Source organism: Amblyomma americanum, chromosome 11, assembly GCF_052857255.1.
Source record: "Amblyomma americanum isolate KBUSLIRL-KWMA chromosome 11, ASM5285725v1, whole genome shotgun sequence".
Taxonomy (NCBI): Eukaryota; Metazoa; Arthropoda; class Arachnida; order Ixodida; family Ixodidae; genus Amblyomma; species Amblyomma americanum.
The window spans coordinates 43,555,086-43,578,718 of record NC_135507.1 but is presented as its reverse complement, the minus strand read 5'-3'; the positions used below and the strand labels follow the sequence as shown (position 1 = coordinate 43,578,718).

The following is a 23,633-nucleotide window of genomic DNA, read 5'->3' as shown; positions in this document are numbered from 1 at the left end:
GTTGTTTAATGAAAAGATCGCCTAGCCAAGGCAATTGGCATTCAGTTACCGCGGCGGCAGGACTTTATTATGACTCTGTTGGCGAGACAGTGGTCACGTGACCTTAATATGCGGTGGCGTAAATTCATGCGGACGACGACAGCGAGGACTAGAAGGGCCTGGTTATAAAAATTTGAGGACGCTTAAGCTTCGCCTTTAAGAGTGCAACGCGACGGCGTGTTGCAGCACTTCCAGGGAGTTCACGCCGTCGACCGTTCGGCGCGACGCCTCGCCCGTTAGACGAATCGCTCTGCTGCGTACGGTGAAACGGACGCGCAGAGCGCCAAACCACGTAGAAGCGCTGCCAGGCGGCTTGCCGAAACGCGCGGGACTCAAGTTGCAGTCGTAGTTCGTCGGTACATCGTTCTCGACAAACCCGATGCCCCGAACGCCAGCATAGCTTCCGCGCCGAACGAACGGGTACCAAGCCGCAAGCTTCGTGGTGAACGTGCTTTGGATGTGCGCTGCGTTGTTCGCCGCTCACCGCGTGATTCCTGCGTGCCCGCATGGCCCCACTGCGCCTGAACGAGACGAGCGGGAGGCGCTGCCGTCGCACGCGGCAGTGGAGTACATTGCGAGGAGGAGGAGGAGAGATTTTTCGATCACGGCCAACGCCGCCGACGCCGACGACGCCGGCTTTTCTGCGACACGGGGCCCTTAACGCTGTCGCGTTAAAGCATAGCGCTGTAAACGTGCCCACGCTGAATATCCAGTAGTGGTATCTCGCGTGTGGCAAGAATCACACATTCATTCACCCGTGGCCTGATGATGGCGTAGTAGATGTTCTTGGTGAGGAGCGACGAGGCGCTGAGCACGGACGAGTCGGCGGAGGACATGACGGCCGACACGATGGCCCCCAGGCCCAGGAGCGACACGAACGGCGGTGTCAGGTAGCGCATGGCAAACGGCAGCACGGCCGAACTGTCCTGCTCGCTCAGCCTGTGCGAGCCCGGGTAGCCCGCGGCTGTGAAGTCTGCGGGAGAGGCGGCGAGCCAACGACGTATCCCATGAGACTTTGCTTGCGGCATTTTGTTGACACCTTGTTGTTAATAACGTTAACATTTTGTTGGTTCTTGCGTAGGGACGGGAGCCATCGTCAAACGTTTTAGCATTGAGCCGCTGCCCCTGCAGAAAACCTTTGCGATATGATAGCTAACTATGATAGCAGTATGATATGATAGTGTTAAGAGAACCTAAGACGAGGAAATAACTGCGATACAACCTCTGAAACGTCGTTCGTAGTAATTCCAACTATTGAAGGAGGCCGCTGAACATATCGCAGTTTCTTTTGTGCGTGCTCGTCACGAGATATAAACACTTCAACGCTTCGTAGCTGTATTTCGGTTGATGAAACCGAAACCGAAACCAAAAGAGCATCGACGATAAATTCAGTTATAAAGTATTGAGCGTTCGTGGCGAATTTCACGTGATGAAGCATGTAGTCCAAAGTCTGGCGCATGATTTGAAAGAATGCGAGCAACTAAAATCAGGTGTCTATCGTACGCTAAGTGCATGAAGGGAAGGACTAGATCATTCTGGTTAATACGTGCAAAAAAGCTGGCTGGTTATCATGCAGTGCAGGCCGCACTGAAGGTTCTTTCTACCTCGGCATCTACCAGAATTGGTGGAATGAAGCTCTTAACAGCCATTGTTACGAAGACACGCCACGCGCGTGCATTTGTTTTTCATGCAGCCCCGCAAGATCCCGTAGGACCTGGATCCAAGCCAATCCGTCATCATCATAATCATCATCACCACCAGCCTGGCTACGCCCACTGCAGGGCAAAGGCCTCTCTCGTGTCTCCCCAATTAACCCTGTCTTTTGCAGCTGCTCCCACCGTATGCCCGCAAACTTCTTAACCTCATCCGCTCACTTTACCTGTTGCGGTCCTCTGCTATTCTTGGAATCCACTCTGTTAGCCTTAAGGCTATCCGCCAGGAGGCATCATCAGAGTGACGACACAGGCTGTGTCATTAGTGGCGCTTTTATGCGCTACAGGCAAGACAACAAGCGAACGAAGAAAACTGGCGGTCATGGAGAGAAGGTAGTAAGAGCACTCACTGGCCGTCTTGGCTACCGCACCGATGACCATGGGCGGAATGGCGAGGAAAAGGCAGCCGAACGCAGCCATGTAGGACATCATCTTTGCACCAAACATGCTGTCGCACGCCAGCATTCGTTCGAAGTACACCTGCGGAAGAAGCTTTGGTGTTGTTTTATCGGGTTTAACGTCTCAAAGCGACTCAGGCTATGAGAGACGCCATAGTTGAGAGCTCCGGTAATTTCGACTACCTGGAGTTCTCGTGCACTGACATCGCACAGTATACACGGGCCTCTAGAATTTCGCCTCCATCGAAATGTGACCGCCGCGGCCGAGATCCCGCGTCTTCCAGGTCAATAGTCGAAAAAGAAATTCGCCGGCATTGCGGTTTGAACCTAGTCTCTCTGTGTGCCAGGCGAGCACGCAATGCATACGCCATGAAGGGAGGAAATGCCGGGATGTTCGGTGGTTTCCCAGTACTTGCAGCACACGCTGTACATGACACTTCGACCAGGAGGAACGGAGCAGTAAGTCGCAACCAAAAGTGCGTACAAAAGCAGGTTCCGTGTACGTATTCGTCGCTCGTTTCACAGCGACAGCTGGTAATGCCCCATTTGAAAAATGAGTATTGTTTGTGGAAAGGAAAGGTGCAGTAACTATCTCACTTCTCGATAAACACCTCGCGCCGTTTAAGAAGAGAGGAAGGTGATAGTGAAATAAGAAAGATAGAAAGCGGATTTTGGTTTATGGGGTTTTGACGTCCCCAAGCGACTCAGGCTATGAGAGACGCCGTAGTGAAGGGATCTGGAAATTTCGACCACCTGGGGATATTAAACGTGCACTTACATCGCAAAGTACATGGGCATCTAGAATTTCGCCTGCATCGAAATTTGACCTCGGCGGACAGGATCTAACCCGCCTCTTTCGGGTCGGCAGCTGTGCGCCATAACCAAAAAGCTACCTCGTCGTCTTAAAGAGAAAGAGGTGCCGTAGTGGAGGGCTCCGGAATAATTTCGAATACCTGGGGTACTTTAACGTGCACTGACATCGCACAGCACACGAGCGCCTTTTGCGTTTCGCCTCTATCGAAACGCGGCCGCCGTGGCCGGGTTCGAACCCGGGAATTCCGGCTCAGTAGCCGAGCACCCTACCATTGAGTCACCCCGGTGCATGTTGAAGAAAACTGGCCGCGGGGGCCGCCACAAACCAAACGCTGCGAAAGTAGGCGATCCCGCTATTGCTCGCTATTGAGAGCTAGGTGAGTGAAGACGGAAGCTCCAAGAGTTCAGAGCGGGTAACGCGATCCATGAGTCGCCCTGCAATGTGCTACGCCTTTCCTGCTGCGTATTTCGTGCTAACAGCTGCTGGCTATGACGAGAGAGTGAATTGTTCAAGATTCCGCGAAAGACTATATCCTAATGCGAAAGCATTATATGGTTGATCGGCAACGAGACCCGGTATCGGCGTAGACCAGCAGCAGTGTCGTTGTTGTTAGTGGCTATTTATAAATAAAATAACAATGGAAGGAAAAGATGTTGCTAGCCGTGGCATCTGCCACCGAAACCTGAAGCACTTGGGCTGCGGCTAGCGGGAATGAAAGGAGAGGGATAGGACAGGGAGAGGGAAAGAAAGGAGGAGAGATAGTAAGAAGGGATAGGAGTAGGGGTAATATACACTATTTACGAAACACAGAATAGAAAATAAATGTGGGGCGCTGCCCCGCGCATGATACAGTGGTCCCAAAAATTTCGGATGACTTCACGTGGTATCAAAAAAAAATAAACTTGCTTCTGAACGTGCAGGGAATTGAACCCAGCACATTCAGATTGCGAAGCGGAAACGCTACCAAACAGCCACGATATCGCATAGCTTCTTAGCGAAAAAAAGTGACCCTAGCATATGCGATGCCTTACGATTGTATGCTATGGTTAACCTGCACTGCCAATGTGGCACTGCAGTTGTTTCACTCTGTGACTCAAAACTGCTTTTGTCAGCCGCTTAGGCCGCTGCAAACGCGAGAACACATTCTAAGTGATTAGATACCCGCGTTTGGCTGACAGCATTCATTGCCTAGCTTCTGTCGGCGTAGCTGACGCACGGCACGTGCGCCTTCGACAGAGCGCGGAGGCTCACGCCAATAAGCGCCTGAAGGTGGCGCGGAAGAGTAGTAATAATACTACCCAAAACTGCTTGCTCTTCTCGCTGGGCAGTCTGTTATGGCGCTGCAATCGGCACCGCAAACTTCAGCGCAAGTTCCCCAATGAGTAGGCGTGTCATCATAAAGGAAGAGGAAAATTTTGAAATAGATAAGTACCTAAAAGGTAATTAAAAAATATTCGTTGGGGTTAAACCGAGTAGACGTGTGAAAGCAGATGTTCATTCTTCAATTGGAGAGGGGGCACTTAAGCTCCGCCTTAAGGGTATGACGTGGTATCTTCAGAGGAAACATGAACATATGTGCAGAATTGGTCATTCTACGCTAAACACTTTTAGATGGCGGCTAGTCCTCATACTACAACCAGCGCAATGGCGCAGCGGTTAAGTGATGCGCCACTGCAATGCCAGGTGGCTGTTTCTATCCGAGCTTACACGAGTTAATCGGGTAAGCTCCAGTGGTAACTTCGTGCTGCTAGGCGACGGCGTAAGATCGTACGTATACGTACGGTGACAAGATTCTTGCCCGGTGTTGGTCACTTTACTTTATTACCTTAAAGGCCCCCGGGATTGGGGGTGTTACATAAGAGGTGGGTTACATGTATAAATGAGATTTAATAAACAAAGAAAACACGTAAGGTACATAAATTATTCGCTGTTAAATATAGTTATATATAGCGAGCGTATGAGTGCTTTCGCGCTAATAAAAAACAAGGCTTTCGCAATGAAAAGCACGTAAGCAGTTTGAAGAGCCCTCCGTAACTTTTGAGCATCATCTAGGTACATCCCTGACATGCTATAGTTTACAGACCATGCCTTCTAAGAAACCTTGACGTGCTGGGTTGCTGCGCTGTCTGTGCGAGTTACCTGCCACGGGATCCCTCCAAGCACGGTGACGGCGAACTCGTCCACGATTTGTCCGGCGTCCTTGACGTGAATCTCTCCCGTCCAGTCGCTGTCCGAGGCCGGCGCCTTGCCCAGCGCTTTGCTCCGTAGGCAGAACGGTACGCAAGCCCACTGCAGAGTCAGAGATCGCCGCTATTCGCTCATTTGTTCCCAATGAGCAGCGGAATTGTAATGCGAAAACATTGCTTGCCTCATGAGTGGCACGGAAAGGATGTGTCACCACGGGCTGCGGACAGGAAGTGTGAACAGCGCGTGTCCTCATGAACTGTCGACCATCCAGTAAGAGTGTAATTAATATTTGTAATGATTAATTAGTGGAAAGTTTAAATGACCAAATTACTAAACAAAACATAATTAAATAATAAGGTAATCAATTTCGTTAATTAATTCGAGTAACTCACGAAAGGAGGGCAGGCCTTAGTCAGGTGTTGTATAACGCCTTTTGCCTGCTCGTTCGAAACGAATAAAAAAATGGTGAATTACTAGTAATTCCTCCAGAATTGAACGAACAATAAAATAATTACTGCTTAAGTAACTAATCGTTGACTTATTAGACTTTACTAAGTACATTTGCAGGTAGAAATCCATACTGCTGAGTAGGTCATGCCACACTCAATATTACTCAATTGACATCACTGGCCCAGGTCACTCCCGTCTTTTTTTTAAATTTTGGTCGCCTTCAGCAGGGACACCCAGCATACACCGCAAGCCTGGCCCTATCTAAAGAATGATAGGCAATCCGTGTTGTACAGCTTAGCCTGGAAGAACTGGAAGGTGAAGTAGTGGTACTAAATGAAGGATATAAAGCCTAGACAGACAGCGTGCGTTTGTGAGAGAAATGGCTGGAGATCAATTTCTGTAGCAGTCGTTGGCAGTTTTTCGCGTGTGAAACCGGTTTCATTTCCTTTGATCGCACATGAGCAGGCGAATGAGGTCATGCAAACTCTACCCTGCCAATGCGAAAAATAATAATAAATAGTTTTGGGGGAAAGGAAATGGCGCAGTATCTGTGACACATATCGTTGGACACCTGAACCGCGCCGTTAGGGAAGGGATAAAGGAGGGAGTGAAAGAGGAAAGGAAGAAAGAGGTGCCGTAGTGGAGGGCTCCGGAATAATTTCGACCACCTGGAGATCTTTAACGTGCACTGACATCGCACAGCACACGGGCGTCTTAGTGTTTTTCCTCCATAAAAACGCAGCCGCCGCGGTCTAGTTCGAACCCGGGAACTCCGGATCAGTAGCCGAGCGCCCCCTGCCCCCTGCCAATGCGACGTCCCCTTTTTGAGGACGCCAGCTCTCTCGCGCACTCACCAGGCCCACGCATATGATGGCCACCTGGAAGCTGTCGGTGTGGCTGACGGCGTACAACCCTCCCAGGCTGGTGACGAGCAGCGCCACTGCAGCGGAAACCACGATGGCCGTGGTGATGTCCACTTCCAATAGCACGTGCGCCGCCGAGCCTGTACAGGGCAAACAGCCCACAGGCAACACAAGCTTTGCAATCGGGTCTATAGGGCCAATAGGGTCACCAGTGTGGCGCGGTCTCAAAATACTATAGACTATAGGTAATCGCAAGTAGAACAGGACTGGAAACTTCAACTTTCCTAAGCCATTTTTGCTGAGTCATACGTAGTCCTTAGTAGTCATTATCAATTTCAGTAATTTTTATATATTTTTTTTCTGGGGGGGGGGGGGGGGGGGGGGCGCTTCCCATGGCAACCACGTTCCAATCTCTCCCCTACGCGTTGAGACGAATATTTGCCTCTCTTGACTGTCACCTACCAAAGGTGGCAGGTGGCTCTCGCCGTGTTCCAACAACGGCAGGTGGGAAGTGTACATCATGGCCCTACGCCATCGGACACCGGAGCCACTTTTCCCTGACGGTGGGTCTTCTAATGCTAACGCATCACAATTTGGAGCTCCTGCTCATTCAGGGAGTTTTTCGCGACCGACAGGACGGTGGCACTCGGTCCTCTTAAGGAGGTGCGCTAAAAGCCCTCACCCAGCGCTGCCAGCACTGCGGCCGTCCAGAAGAGCTCTCCGCACAGGGCGGGCGGAAGTAGCAGCAGGCTGATCCACTTGCCGTAGCGGCGCTGGAACGGGTCCAGCAGCGTGATGGCGCCCGTGTGGCCCAGCTTTTCCACGAAGTACGCGCCGCCTGCGTGCGTCGGCCATTAGACGGATGGAGTGGCCCACATCCCCGTCACACTTCAGGCGAAGTTTGACGGGGATGTCGGCCCCTCCAAAAAATTGTGTGCGCTATAAAACCGTTCACTCCCTTTTTACTCCTTTCTGTTTAATGTGTAGGGCACGCGATACCACAGTGTCGGCAGTTCCAGAAGAGCCATGTATCTCCGCACTGCTGTACTCAGATCTGTCCGCACTGCACACACTGCATATGCGTGCTCACTGCGTGCACTGGATTATGTGATACACGGCATGCACTGCCGAGCAGGGGAGGAGTCCGCACTTCATGCACTGCATATATGTCAGCACTGCACCATGTGCTACACAGCATGCATGGCCGTGCAGGGGAGGACCACAGATTACTCATTTTAACCAGGCAAGCTTGAAACAATAGGAAGATGATGAAGAAAGAAAGAAAGAAAGAAAGAAAGAAAGAAAGAAAGAAAGAAAGAAAGAAAGAAAGAAAGAAAGAAAGAAAGAAAGAAAGAAAGAAAGAAGCAGTAGCAGGAACCACTTGAAAAGAAAAGGACAGAATATCGAACAAAATAGGGCAAATTTTTTCGTCGTAAAGACGAACGTTTCTGTAGTACTGCTGTATTTTTCTGTATTTCCGTCTCTATGAAAAGAAACAAGACAGAAAATGTTGTTACGACAAACATTTCTGTTGTTACTAGAAGTTTAGGCCCAGAAAATACTACAAAAATTCTGTTGTGATGACAAAGTTTTCTGTTGTTTTTCGACAGAGAATCTGGCCTCGTTCTAATGCATGACCCTCGAAAGAAAATCGCTGGAAATTCTCTTTTGAGTGCCACCCTTTACATTTTCGCCGTGCCTTTCACCTGCGTCGCCGCGCTGGTGGTAGCGCTGGTAAAGAAAACATTCGAGAGCTTCAGTAGCAAGTAGACCAGCGCCATCTGAGATGCCCAGCCCCCCCCCCCCCAAAAAAAAAAAATAGACAGAACAGTGTCATAAAAACGACAAAATATTTCTGCAGTACACTTCTGTAGTCTCTAGTTCTATACTACATTTATGTTTTAACTACACAAAATTCTGTTCTTCCTACAAAAATTCCTCTTAGTACACGTTTTCGGTCAAACACATTACAGAAAATCTATTGGCACTACAGAAATTTTGATGTTGTGTTTTCCAAATGGGCAGAGACACGTCGATCGCACTTCTTAATCGTTTCAATGATCTGTATATGAACTGTGTAGTAAAAGAAGGCAGCAGAGCGTTACACCGGCTTTACCTATCTCCCGTCCTTCTCTTAGACGCTGTGCCACTACCCGGGCATTTACAAAAAGCGCAAAGATATTGCAGAGGTGTTACATTTTCCGCCGCATCGACCGGCTGACTAGCCCGTGCGCTTCGCAGCAACGCAGCCACATGCAGCAGACGCTGCTTAAAATGAACTGGCCCCCAAATGAAGCGAATTCGATGCAAGCGTATCTTGGCAGCAGCAGCATGGGGGTCAGGAAAACTGTGCGATGAGAGAGCAAATATAGGCTGGATTCGAGTAAAGGCATTTCGTTATATTAAGCGTTCGTTGTAGGTAGCACACGTGCTTTCAGCAGGAAAGGAAACGCATGATTTGCATTCAACCAATGATTGCTCCGTAGACGTTAGTGAAAAGAGTGTCTATGTTCGATATTCCTTCCTCTGGACGATTATTTCCCATGCAAATTTTCAAACTTATTCCAGCAGTTAAAGAAATCGTTCTTGAGCGCACACTGCTCTTAATGTAGGAGCTCTCTGGACGTGCACAAACTAAAAGAAAGGATGAGAGAAAGGAGGTTATGGGACGCACCCAGGAGCAGGCTGATGGCGTATCCGAACGGCGCCTGGCAGCGGACCAAACCCAGTCGGTAAACGGCCTCGGCGGTGCCATTCAGGTAGCCGCCTCCGACCCACGTCGCTGCGAATGCCGCAAGAGTGCGTTACAGTCGCCAACTTCACGCTCCATCGTCATCAGCCTGACTACACCCACTGCAGGGCAAAGTCCTATCCCATGTCTGTCCAATTAACCTTGTCCTCTGCCAGCTGCGCCCACCCTATGCCTGCATCCTAATATCAACCCGACCGCAGCGGCCGCGTTTCGATGGAGGCGAAACGCCAAGCCGCCCGTGCGCTGTGCAATGTCAGTGCACGTTAAAGATCCCCAGGTGGTAGAAATTATTCCGGAGCCCTCCAATACGGCACCTTTTTCTTCCTTTCTTCTTTCACTCCCTCCTTTATTCCTCCCCTTACGGCGCGGTTGAGGTGTCCAACGATATATGAGACAGATACTGCGCCATTTCCTTTCCCCAAAAACCAATTACTATTGTTATTATTATTATTATCCTAATCTCATCCGCCAACCTAACCGTCGGCCGCCTCCTGCTACACTTGCCTTCTCTTGGAATCCACTCCGTTACCCTTAAGGAACAGCGTTTGTCTTGCCTTCGCATGACATGCACTGTCCAAGCCCATTTCTTCGTTTTGATTTCGACTAGGGTATCAGTAACCCGCGTTTGTTTCCTCACCCACACTGCCCGCTTCCGGTCTCTTCACGTTACACCTATCACTTTTCTTTCCATAGCCCGATGCATTGTTCTGCTCTGAGCAGAGTGCGGTCACTCGATCGAAAGTTCCCCTTTACATTGCAGAGCGGAGTAGGTCACCCCGCGTACCGGTCATGGAGGTCATGCCGATGGCCAGCGGCATCCTGCGGTCGCTGACGAAGAAACGCAGCAGGAAGTTGTCCGTGTCGTCGAGGGCGGTTACACCGCGAGACCACACGCGGCTGCCACGGCGGGAGCCCCCCGGCGCCTCCCGGATCTTGCGGCTCGCCCGCACGCTTATGACAGTCAGCAGCAGGTAATATATGCAGAGCGCCGCAAACATGTAGAGCGACATCGCGGTCGGCCAGCGAGGTGTTGATCTACGTCTCTGGAATGGATGACCGAACGGCACGTCTTCTTCTTCTTCTTCTTCTTCTTCTCTTCAAGTAATATGGCACGTGCCGTATGATCACCTGTCGTTTTCTTTCACAGCGGTTTACCATAACCTCCTGTATTTTCCATGCCTGCTCATCGACGCCAAGATGAAAGGATGCTCACCGTCGCACTCTTCGTCAATTCTTTCCCGGTAATTACGACCCGGAATGTACACTATGTGGCGAAATAGCCACTTAGTATCACATATTTTGAACAGTAAAGAGTACCGAAGGACCAGCGCACAAAAACAACGGACAGAGGAGAAGAAGGACGACGTAGACAGAAGGGCTTCTGTCTACGTCGTCCTTCTTCTCCTCTGTCCGTTGTTTTTGTGCGCTGGTCCTTCGGACTTCATGGATAACCAACTAGCCCAACAGCAAGTGTTGCTAAAGTAAAGAGGAGAAATGGGAGGCCGTGTTGGTACGCACAGACCTGAGCGTTCAAGCCCGGGCCATTGAATATGATACTCAGGACGCTGTCAGACGTGACTGATAGGCACCTAGCACGGACGACCTCCGTTTTGCCTTCTGACGAAATAAATATTTTGGAATCCAACCGTTCGGCGGCGCTGGCATCGAGGCACCCTATTTCGTCAAAGCTGCGAGTGCCGCTTCTCGGTGATGGGCAAAAGTACGCGTGGGGCTATGAATGAGGCGCTCGCCACGAAGAGGCGCTCGCATCGGAAAATACCTGGAACCTCGTTCATCGCCTGGCTCATCGCGGCGCGCCTAGTTTTGCCGCTGGCCATGAGGTGTTCGCATCACAGACAACCCGCTGGCGGCAGAGAGATTGAAGTAGCACGGGCCCATTGGCGCGTAGTGAAACTGGTGAAACCCTCTCCTGCCCTCCTCACAGTTTGCACGCAGGGAGCACAGGTAGCCTTGATATTGCTTGAACGGCCGCTTCTAAGCCGATGCCCAGGAATGGAAACTATAGGACGCTATGGGCTGACAGGGAAATTTCAAAACGTAGATAGCGCAAAAACAAATTAGACTTCTCGTTTTCTCATTACTGTCATATAGTCTGTTTAGCTTGCGTGATGTCCCAAGCGTTTTTTTTTTCTCGAGTGTACGCGGATTACAGCCCCATCTGAGGCACCCAACGCTACCTACCGACTCAAGCGGCTGCCCTTCAATCATCCTGTTACCGACATCTATGTTTCGTCGTTTAATTTTCTGTGAGAGAAACTGCATACAAGTGAGTCGCCAGCTAGCTGCCCCACCAATTTGTCTTCAGTTGTCTAGGGCTTCATCTGAATCAAGCAAGAAAATAAAAATCCCAGGGTTGCCGATCCATCAGTCCGGAACGGAGACTTGGCTTGCTCAAGTTGAAAACGACACGCGGCATTTCATGAGGGTAGTTTTGGAAATACGCCTCATATATCAATCCTAGAAGTTGCAGCATTTGACAAAGGCGAAATGGGATAGCCTTGAAGCCGTTGACTCGAAGGCTATGAGGGCCACCGCTGGACTTCAACGCATAACCCGGATCGTGTCCCTTCAAGAGAACGCATAGCTAAGCGTAATATATGTACTGGTTTGGTTATGGTTAACGTCCCAAAGTGACTCAGGCTATGAGGGACGCCGTAGTAAAGCACTACAGAAATTTCGACCTCCTGGAGTTCTTTAACACGCACTGACATCGCACAGTACACGGGCCTCTAGAATTTCGTCACCATCTAAATTCGACCGCCGCGGCAGGGAGCGAACCCGTGTCTTTGGGGTCAGCAGCCGAGCTCTATAACCACTGAGCCACCGCGGCAGGTCGCAATAGATAAACTATACTGTTCAGCTATGCCAGGCTCGGCGGCCATGATTAGTTATCAGGAAATGAAAGGCGCGGTAACTGTTTCACTTCTACGTGGACTCCTCAGCCTCACCGTGAGGAAAGGAAGGAAGGTGGAAATGTTAGCAGAAGGAGAGAGAGAAAGAGGTGCCGTAGTGGAGAGCTCCAGAGTAATTTCGCTCAGAGGTTAAACGCAAGCCTTTGTCACTGCGTGGAAGTCGTATCTCATGATTCATCGCATACCTACGGTCACTCCCTCCGCCGGCCGGTTATTACTCATGACAACAGACCCAACGACATTTGTCGTTCCCCATCCAATACTGCCGCGTCCCCTCTTTGCGACCACGTTGTCGAACAAGATTGCCCACCTTCTCGGACTTCCAACTGTATGATATATTTTCCGCGAAAAAGAAACCGAAGACCTGGTTCTTGACGATTATCGCGAGCGCTCGTGGCGCAAGGAACGAAGAGGAGAAAAAAAAATTGGAGCTCAACGTTGGAAGCTACGCAATAGTCGCCCCTCAGTTTGCACTTCATTGGGTACGACACCGCCTCTGCGCAAAGCTACGCGCTGGTCAGCTGGTGGTGGTAAGGCTTTTCTTTTCCCTTTATTATGCACAGACGTATAGCAACCCCTGCATCACGGTTCTTGGTCGATCCGCCAGTGTGAGTACGTGCCATCTTTTGAAAGGCTAACAGCTACGCGCTGGTAAGAACCACCATTTTTTTCGATCAGGATCATTGATGAGATTTAATGGTCATGAAACTTTCTGAGGGCAGCAGGATATTGTGTCTTGCTGGTGGATCGGAATTGCTGTCCGAAGACGGTCTTCAATAAAGAGCTAGGGTAACAAGGTTAAGCCTAAGGGTTCAGTGCAGTCAGGTGATGCAGCTCATTTACAAATAAGGCGCAACTTAAACACTAGTTCCGCGCTTTCTTCGTGCTTCTGTGTGAGCTTTAGGGCGCACTGGACGACCAGAAACTTGATTCCTCATGTGCATTGAAAGGTGCCGCCGAGGCGCGGTCACTTTAAGCTGCGTACCAATCTCTCCTGCAGGATAACGCGGAAGTTTGGTGAACAGCCGAGAAGTATCAGCGTTGATGGGATTATGTCACGTCCAGTGTAAACACAACGCCGGCAAAAGCATGCTGCCTTTGTTCAAGATAATCAGCCCTAGCCATGTACTGGTACTCTCTATCGGCTATGGTATCCCCAGCTCCAAAAGACGCCAGTTCCTCTTATGTTCGGAAGATTGGGGACGCCGGATCTGCAAAAAACATAGCATGTACCAGAAGCTATTATAGTTGGCTGCATATTTTTCACGAAATCTGTTGATCCGTTTTGTATACAATTCAGTCTTGACCACCTCAGCTGGTGATAGGGACAAAATGCGTGTGGAGCAAAACCAACTGCGTAAAAAGTACGGTCCCTGAAAAAGTATTGTAAGTGAGGGCTAAAGTTACAAAACTACGAACTTGCTATGGGAGGCGCCGTAGTGTAGGCCTCAGGAATAGTTTAAAAAACCGGTAGGTTTAATAATAATAATAATTGGTTTTTGTGGAAAGGAAATGACGCAGTATCTGTCTGATGTATTATTGGACACCTGAACCGCGCCGTAAGGGAAGCGATAAAGGAGGGAGTGAAAGAACAAAGGAAGAGAGAGGTGCCGTAGTGGAGGGCTCCGGAATAATTTCGCCCACCTGGGGATCTTTAATGTGCGCTGACATCGCACAGCACACGGGCACCTTAGCGTTTTGCCTCCATAAAAATGCAGCAGCCGCGGTGGTTTCTATTCAGTACTCATATTCTACAACATATCGGCCTTTTTTAATTTTGCCTTCGCCGAGATGCCGCCGCTACTACCGTGACCTTGGGCTCAACAGCCGAACTCCAAAGCAACTAATGCCCCGTGGAGGGCCCGTGGCGTTATTTAGTCAAGCGAACTGCGCTAAGTAAGCGTAATATGTTGATTGGACGCTTGTCGATGAATCACACAATGGGAAACCTTTCACAGTCGACAGCTATTCATCGCAAACAGACACGCCATGTCCTCCTCGCACAATAGCTTCGAGGCAACACGCTCGTCTGCTGTGTTCAGGCGTCCCTCCTTCCCGGAGGTAACTCTCGCTGATCGAAGTTTTTTGTGCACCTCAATTTTCTCACAACAGTTCATTTCGCCGGACACGATGGATCACAAGGAGTCAATATCATCCGAAGACGCGGATAATCAGCCGGAGGTCATGGACATCGGGGGTCCCCAACAGACGGACCTCTTCAGCCCCGACAAGGCCAGGGCTGGTGAGTCCAACGTGAAAGCAACAGTGTGAATTCTTAAGAGGGACTGCAAGATTATGCTGAGCTGGGCGAGCTGGATAGGATGCATCTTGGGAAATTCAGCTCAACAAAAGGAATGAGCATAAAGGAAGAAGACACAGACGAGCGCTGTCTCACAGAGGACTCTTTAATATGAAGGCTACAGAATATATAGGAAGAAAAACGAAAAAAGGATAAAAAATTGATGCGTGACAAGGTTGGAAAAGCAAGTCACAAGAAACAGAGCCAAACGCATGCAAGCGAGGCTGATAACTGATTCCAGGTAAGCAATTTCACTCTTAGATAAAGATATTGATGTCATCTATACAGCTATCACCACCTTTGAAGATGGGTAAAGCTTCAATAATTTCCTTGGTGCTCTGGGCGCACTTTACCAAGCACCACAGTTTCATCGAAAAGTGACTAGCCATGCTTGCACGTGTTTGGCTATGTTTATTGTGACTTGCTTTTCTAACCTTGCATCACATTAATTTTTTACCCTACCTTCGTTTTTGTTTCTATATATTCTGTAGCCTTCCTTATAACGGTTCACTTAAACAGCTTGCACTCGTCTGTGTCTTCCTTTGTACTCATCTCTTTGTTGCGCTGAATTTCCCAAGATACGTCTGCACAAATGTGTGCTGTTCGTAAAAGACCTTTCTTCCTTTCCCTCACTGGCCTACATGATGCAAAGCAGCACAGATAATCGGCCCAATATTGAAATAGGATGCTTTCACTCTGGTCCTTTATAAGACCGGCCTTTGCCAATACATTACCAATACTGGGTCAATTAGCTGTGCGGCTGGGTTTATTTCAAAAATGCTGTCGACGCAGTCGCTATACTCCAAGGCCACGTTTTGATTTCCGAAGATAAACTTCCTTCCCTTTCTAGCGGAATGTTGCGATTTAGACAAGCTTGGATGTCCTCCACCTTGGTTCAGAATGCTTTCGAGGCAAAATAGCTAAAATGCCAACAGCCTAATAACCTAAAGAAAGAACGCGCACGCAACAACAATGCAAACCTGCTTTTATTTTTGCAGAAAAGCATATATATAAAAAAGTAAACACCGAATGCGCATCAGGTAACTGCGCCACAGCTTATTCATTTCGTATTGCATTCATGGCAAACATTCTTGGACAAAAATACAAAAATTTCGAAAATTGAAAATTAAGATACTGGTATAGAAATATTGAAGGTAAGGATCCATTCTTCCGATATGTGGATCAACAATGCAAACCTGCTTTTATTTTTTGCAGGAAAGCATATATATATATATATATATATAAAAGTTAACACAGAATGCGCATCAGGTAACAGCGCCACAGCTTATTCATTTCGTACTGCATTCATGGCAAACATTCTTGGGCAAAAATACAAAAATTTCGAAAATTGAAAATTAAGATACTGGTATAGAAATATTGAAGGTAATGATCCATTCTTCCGATATGTGGAATAACAATGCAAACCTGCTTTTATTTTTGCAGAAAAGCATATATATAAAAAAGTTAACACAGAATGCGCTTCAGGTAACAGCGCCACAGCTTATTCATTTCGTATTGCATTCATGGCAAACATTCTTGGACAAAAATACAAAAATTTAGAAAATTGAAAATTAAGATACTGGTATAGAAATATGGAAGGTAATGATCCATTCTTCCGATATGTGGAACAACAATGCAAACCTGCTTTTATTTTTTTCAGAAAAGCATATATATAAAAAAGTTAACACAGAATGCACATCAGGCAACAGCGCCACAGCTTATTCATTTCGTATTGTATTCATGGCAAACATTCTTGGACAAAAATACAAAAATTTCGAAAATTGTAACTTAAGATACTGGTATAGAAATATTGAAGGAATGATCCATTCTTCCAATATGTGGACCAACAATGCAAACCTGCTTTTATTTTTTGCAGAAAAGCATATATATAAAAAAGCAAACACAGAATGCGCATTCACTCACAAAAATCCTCCTTCCCCTTCCAACGCACAGGCGTGTTGTTCTCAGGCCCTAGCGAGCCCTTAAGCGGCTCACTGTCAACCTCGGGTGATCTGAAAAGTAAGTGCTTGTCTATAGTTTTTTTTTTATTTTTGTTCCTTAACCAACTTGCTGTCTTACAAAAAGCAGCAAAGGCGGCGCTTTTCAGCTTTTCAGAGCGCTTTTCAGCTCGAGAGTGAATTGTAGGTACTGAACGTCACATTTCCACGCGTTATGTTATGTATGCGAACGTCAACAACGCTTATATATATATATATATATATATATATATATATATATATATATATATATATATATATATATATATATATATATATATATATATATATATATATATTCGACTGTTGGTTGGAGGGAGGTGACGCCAGCAGACGGGAGCATTCCCATGCGCAGGAGGAGAGTGACGTCACTCCTGGCATAGGCATCAGCACGTCCTAATGCTATCGCACTGCCAGCATATAATAGACACGTTTAGTTTGGCGTACGCAGTGGGCTAGCGTACGCAATGACTGTGCGGGCAACGAATAGGCGTGCGCAGAACGCTACTTATCTCGCAGCGTGTTGCGGGTGTATGCACGCTACAAACCATAGCGTGTGCGTGCTACGGGCACGTTACGGGATGCGTTGACAAGATGGCGGCGGCTTGCTCACCCGCTTCGTAATAAATACATGTCGCCGGGCATTCTTCGACGCAATAGCTCGCTCAAATGGTCGCCATTCGCTTCTATTTCGCACACCCTTGCCCTCATAAAGTCATCAGCATTCCTGGACACAATTGCCTAGAGGAAAACAAGGGTCTAGCTCGAACACTAACGAACCGAGCGGACCACATTCCGTGCCTCATTGCCCTCCCCCAAAACTAAGTAGAAAACTTAAAGGTACTAAGACTAAACAGAAGTATATACTCCCCACCTCATAGAAAAAACACCATCGAACAAGCCATGTCCAGGCAACAGATCCAAACACGTATACCAAGCTCTACTCATAGTTTCTTTTTCTCTAAAAAATACCCTAATACGTGCAACTGGTGGAGCAACCGCACAACACTCTTCCACATCTCTTGAGGCTGTAGTGGTAAACCACCACACCCAAAAATCACAATGCGCGTCGTTTGAGCAGCGGGAAGCAGCACTGCCCAGCAGTGACCACCAAGATCAGCACAAGTTCATCGACTGGGTCAAGGTGTGAGCGGAAACCATCGGTGATACCATGAGTAGAAGCTTTCCCCTGGCCTGGTGCTCTGCTTTTGTTGGGTGAAATGCTTGAGTAAGCGAAGAACACCTTGTATTATGACGATCTTTGGCCGCAGTTGTCCATGCACCGTAGACATTAATCATAATCGTAATCATCACGACTTCTCAGTACAGACGAACCCGTTTCCCTACCAGCACCGCCCTCTAGCTGGCCAAAAATTAACCACATACGCGCTTTCTTCCTACAGAGCAGGCAGGTGGGAGGCTCGTGCACATTGCGCCTGGTTCCGAAGGTCAAGATGAAGAGGCTCCGCGGAGTGCGTACACTTTTCTTTCTTTCATTCACGTCACGAGCTGCGCAAACCCCCTGTCACGTGTCTCTGCACGCGCCAAGACGTGTTTGTACAGACGTCCATGCACTCCTGTCTAGAATGCTCGAGCGACGAACCGGAGGGTACGCAGGCGTTATTTACGGCTGGCGTAGGGCTCGAAACGAGATCTTATCGTGCATGCACGTGGATCGTGTTTAAATGAGTAGACGCCTAATTTTGGTGGCATACTTTCTTTCTACAACAGTGTGGAAGACACTACTGTGCATGAATTACCGTGTGGTATTTGCCTACGACCGCTAAATAGTTCACAATCAAATTTTTCTCTCATGCTGTCTCAGTTTCGGTTTCAACAGCCAAACGATGTGACGTGAAATTGTGATTATATCTCACGTGCGGCATAGAAAAACAACGACATAAACACTGCTTCATCGTTTCAGTTCATTACAGTGCTCCGGCCAGCCTTTCTCAAGCGCATGAATGACAAAGAATGTAGACGCAGCGGTTATATTGCAGTTTTTTCATGGCTCACGGTACCTGTAAGCACAGGTTCAGGTCGCATTGATCGTTCGGCTGTTGAACCCGAAAAAGCACGAGAAAGAAATTCGATTATAAATGATTTAGCGGTCGTAGGAGAGTACCATGCAGCTATTCATGTATAATAATTCCTTAGGCACCACTGCAAAGAAGAAAACACGCACCCAAAAGTATGGCGTCTAAACTCCTTACGTCTTTAAATGCTATATTTGGCCAACACGGCTGCGGTGATTGCCATAAATGCACAACAGCGTGGCTCCCGCTCGAGCTCTCTAGAGATGTGTGAAAAACTGTACGCTGTCTTCTAGCCACTGTACATAGCTCAGAGCTTTTCATGCGGCAGCATTAGAAGCCTCATCGGGAAGAAAATGTTTCGTCGCAAGCTGGGCGGTACATACAAAGTTCCTCACTGTTAGCCCAATCCAGTGAAACATGCACCCTCAGCACTACGAACAGACGAGAAAGCACAGAGCTAAGTTCTTGGCGACAAAATTGGGTAGGCTACTAAGTTCGCTGATAGGCTGGAATTGGAAGCGACGTTACCAGACTGAAACATTTACATTGGCTGTTTGGCTGGAAGGAAGTGACGTGACCAGAGCGGTACTGACGTCACTTCCGGTAAAGACATCAACAACTGTCAAAGCTATCGCATTGCCAAAGCACAATAGGCGCCCCTGTGTATTTTTTCATCATACCGGTCTCTAGCACCCCAGTATGGCGCATGTGATAAAATCCGGTGGTCTGGTTGGGCTAGAACTAGGAGGTCAGATGATTGTCACGGCGCCTATGGGCAGAAAAAATAAACTACGTACCTGTTATGGGGTGGATTGGTTGCTAATAGGGCTGAGTGAGTGGAAACAAAATCACTGAAACAGATGCAGTACCCCAGGTGTTCGTTATAGTTTTCTGGCGTGTAAGCGATTGAGGCTACCATGCACCAAACACAAGGTTAAGTAGCCAAAATGCGAAGGTATAAAAGTCCTAAAGGTAAATTAAGAGCTAAAAGAAGCAATACATTTAAGCGTTTCTGAAGTTTCAATGACGATGAACGGTGACGTACTTCACGCTACTTCATCTGCTAACATCGTCGCGGTGGCCACACGGAATACACTTTTCCAACCACCGCCATATTGCTCACAGGAGTGCTTATGGCACCTTTTCGGCACAAAAGGGAGTAAGCTGTCCTTTAACACACTCCCTTTTAGGGGCAGGACATGTCGGCCAAGTTCCGGAGCAGATTTCGATCACTGTCTTTACGGAATGCTTACTCTTGGAAACGGAAGTATAGTTCTACTGCTAAGCCTAGTATCTTGACGCCGTTAGCGATCGGAGGGAGCTTTCAAACGCAGCGCCGGTTATCTTGAGGCCAGCATTAGAGGAGGTTGAGAGCTCGGTTGAAATCTTGGTAACTGCTAGAACTTCGCTTGTTTTGAAGAGGGAATTTCTCTACGTTGGGGGCCAGTCATAAGTATTCGTTATTTTTAATGATTCAAGTCTACCCCAAGACTTAGGCGGCATACCATCTCCCCTAAAAGGAAGTGCGCTAAAGGACTCCTTACACCCTTTTTAACCCTTTCGTGTTTAGAGTGTAGGTTTCGTTTAGAGCGTAGTTTCGCAACCGCCGCGTTTAAAGAACTCTGTTCATAGCTTGCACGCGACATTACTGTCGCCGTGATAGAGCATGGGGCATTCCCTTATAAAAATATTACAGTCTATAGACTGTCCATAGACTTCTGTCTATAAAGTATAAACACTCTCTGAGACAAAACCTAGAGAACAGTCTATAGAAAATCTATAGATTTATGGCCATACACTTTTAGTGGACTTTTGTCTATAGACAGTCTATAGAATTTGAATGGACAAAAAGAAAAGTTTATAGGAAGGCAAAAGAGTCTATAAGAATCAATAGGATGTCTATAGACCATTTTTGTAAAAGTCCCTTCCTCAGTGAATGTAGAAAGAGGTAGCGAGAAGCCAATTAGAACAACGCGCTAGCCTATGCCATGCTCCTATTTGAAAACGAGATGGTTACTAAGGGGTCGGTGCACGTCATTGATTTGCTTTCTTTTTTGCAAAAATGTGTTCCAGAATGTGGCCTCGTATTTGAAAACTTGTGTGCACATACGCTAGCGGAAGTCGGAGTATCCATTAAATTTCCTCGCGCAGTGGCAAACACGCTGCTCTGATTAATCGCTTTAGAGTGCTCCGGAGGCTCCGATACTATCGAAACTAAAGTGGTTTTGGCACTCGGCTGCTGATCCCAATGTCGTGGGTTCGAACTCGGTCACGGCGGCTGCATTTGTACGGAGGCGAAATACAAACAAAAACGCTTGAGTTGTGTCCAATGTCGGCGCCCTTAAAAGAACCTCAAGGGATCTGAATTTAGGCTTAACTATGCACTAAAACGTCCCCGAAGTCCATTCGTCGCGTCGGGACGTTAAACCTTACAGTTTACAATTAACGTGAGAGACTTTTACCAGTCCCGCATACAAGAACGAGCCGACGTGGATGCATAGCCTGCAATTCTGGACAAAAGCATTTTTGAGAGGGAAACCATTTATGAACGCAGTTTTTCTTTTTTCATATAATGCACGATTTCACTATAACAATCATGTCCGCAGATCAACCGACGCCAGCTGGATTTGTAGTCGAGTCTCCTTGACTCAAATCGACACTTGGCAAGCGTTCTCCTGTTGGGCTCGTCTAAGCGAATCTGGTTTGGCTTATGCGGTTTAACGTCCCGAAGTGACTCATACTATGGAAGACGCCGTAATAGATGGCTCCGAAATTTTTCTGCCCCCTGTGGTTCTTTAACGTGCGCTAACATTGCACAATACAAGGGCCACTGTCATTTCGCATCAACCTGAATACGACTGTCGCGGCCGAAATCAAACCCACGTTTTTAGGGTTAGCAGCTGAGCACCATAATCACTGAGCCACCGCGGCAGCTCTGAGTGTGTCTGGTCATGCGATCATGAGAGTCGCTGCTTTTCTGATTTACTCTGGCTGCACTTTTTTTCAGGAATCTTCAAGAGACAGGATTCCGTGGCAGGTAATTCACCTGAGCTATCCTTTTTTTCGCTCGCAGTGCACCGCTAACAACGAGACGCTGGACCAAACCGTTGTTTGTGGTTGTCACAACGCGGAAATACACCAGTGCTTTCGCTCTCTAATCAGGTTCAATAGTAGTTAAACCACAGCTACATTTTTACCAACTTTCTTCAATGCGAATGACGAAGTTTATTAGAAACACATTCCCTAGCAGGAAATGAGCCGGCGTCAAGACCGCCTCTGATAGCGGCACCACTAACCACAGTCGCCATTTCCACCTCAGCGGGGAGTACTGCTATGACCTTTTGATATGGCGTCGCTATCAAATGCTATGCTGCAGCCCTTTGCCGAAGCTTGAGCTGGACAAGCACAGGAAATCAGTCTAAACTCTCATACTACGTGGCACGGAACTTCCAGAATTACTACGGGAGCGCCAATTTTTAGTCTGATATACCCCACCGATTCTCTGTGGCTGAAAGAACCAGTTGGTGTTAGACAGGAACTATTGTAGAATTCGAATTCTGCGGAGCGTAGGAACAGGAAACCGTCTATATCAACATACTCGCGAGCATCCAACAGCATTCATAGTTCAGTTCAGTTCAGATTAACTTTATTCTTTCAACCAGCCCCCCCCCCCCCCCCCCTCTACTTGCCCTCTCCGGCACGACGCGCAGGCCTCCGGGAGAGTAGTAGGGGTTTATTTACTACTAGACTAAAACTTAAATTTAAGTGATGCTGCAGCTTTGAGTTGCGTCAGTTCCTTTTGCACCCTAGAATCTGGGCTTAATCCTTCATTCCGTACTCATCTTCATACTTGAACTGCAGTATTCATGGTTTTCTGATAATTAGACGCGACGTTATACTCATTGAACAACTCGGTGTTCATTACCGTCGATTGACAGGTGGCGCTAGTTGGTAACGCGCTCAGCAGGTCGGAGTGCGAGTCCAAGCACTGAGCACTACGCACATAAGGTTGAACCGAGGAACACAACCTGACGCAAACGCTTCAGCTCATTTGCACCGGTGTCTATCTAGTCTTTTGAGATTAAAGCTTCTGGTGCGCTCAAAAGCTTGTCTCTTGTGTGCCTGCGTAAAAGTCGACGTCCACACCGTGCTCAGTGTTGCGCAGACTCTTAAACTTCTCTACAACCACTGTGAATTTGATCTCCTTGCCGAAGCATGTGCTGTAAGAATTTTTGCGCCTCCCGTGTGTGTACGCGGTGCGCACTACTCCTGCAGTGCCATGGGGTAGCATGCTCAGGCTAGGACAGATGCCAGGGCGTGGAGACATGCCGCCCGGAGCCTTTCCGGGTCCCTTTGGCGGCACCTTGGAGCCGGACGAGGACGAGGTGGCCAAGCACCGCAAGAGGCCCGGCCTGCGTGCCCTGGCCCACGCTCGCGAGATAGCCGTCCTGTGGCAGAGGAAGAAGCAGTCTGGTTCGCAGCAGCCCGGCAGTGTCGCGAGCTTCGCACTGACGGCGCCAATCCTCGGCGACGGTACGATGCAGCAAGGGAGGCAGGGGAGAGGCGCTGGTCCGAAGAGCAGCTTCTACACGTGCTGACGTAACCTGAGCATCACAGGTAATTGGCCCAATATTGGAAATGTATTGGCAAGGGCTGATCCTACAACGGGGCAGTTGGAGAGCCAATATTGGGCCAATTACCGGTGCTGCTTGGGGAGTAGACGGAGCACATTATTCAGCTTAAAGTGGAATCATACCTTTCCAATCGAAAATGAAGAAATAATGTTTGTGTGTGAGGACGCACACTATCGTACACTACCCCAGAAGCACTGCTAATCGGCCCAATATTGGGAATGTATTGGCAAATGCTGGTCCTACAAGGGACCAGTCTGAGAGCCAATATTGGGCCAATTACCGGTGTTGCTTGGGAAGTAGACGGAGCACATTATACAGTTTTAAGTAGTATCATACCTTCCCAATCGGAAACGAAGAAATATTCTTTTTGTGTGAGGGCTCCAGCAGCACTGCTAATCAGCTCAATATGTGGGAATGTATTTGCAAAGGTGGGACATACAAAGGGCCACATTTATACCATCCATCTCTAATATTGGGCCGATGACCCGCGCTGCTTGGACACCAGCATGTGCATGCTTC

The 23,633-nt window shown here is 48.2% G+C and overlaps 2 protein-coding genes and 1 pseudogene across 2 annotated transcripts in view; 1 reads left to right on the top strand and 2 right to left on the bottom strand.

Annotated features, from left to right (window-relative positions):
* Window positions 1-710: 710 nt before the first annotated feature.
* LOC144109583 (high-affinity choline transporter 1-like) lies at window positions 711-10,225 on the bottom strand. The gene is made up of 7 exons (XM_077642403.1): window positions 10,000-10,225; window positions 9,138-9,245; window positions 7,146-7,301; window positions 6,455-6,603; window positions 5,103-5,252; window positions 2,102-2,231; window positions 711-1,012 (listed from the first exon to the last, which is right to left on the bottom strand). The coding sequence occupies exons 1-7, from the start codon at window positions 10,223-10,225 to the stop codon at window positions 711-713; spliced, it is 1,221 nt and encodes a 406-aa protein (XP_077498529.1).
* Window positions 10,226-12,596: 2,371 nt separating this feature from the next.
* LOC144111550 (U4 spliceosomal RNA) lies at window positions 12,597-12,656 on the bottom strand (annotated as a pseudogene).
* Window positions 12,657-17,853: 5,197 nt separating this feature from the next.
* The window catches only part of LOC144109582 (uncharacterized), a 35,057-nt gene continuing 29,277 nt past the window's right edge, over window positions 17,854-23,633 (top strand). The window contains exons 1-3 of the mRNA XM_077642402.1: window positions 17,854-17,916; window positions 21,488-21,517; window positions 22,756-23,013. Of these exons, the coding sequence (XP_077498528.1) occupies window positions 22,770-23,013 (244 nt within the window). The 5' untranslated portion in view covers window positions 17,854-17,916; window positions 21,488-21,517; window positions 22,756-22,769. The remainder of the gene's footprint in view (window positions 17,917-21,487; window positions 21,518-22,755; window positions 23,014-23,633) is intronic.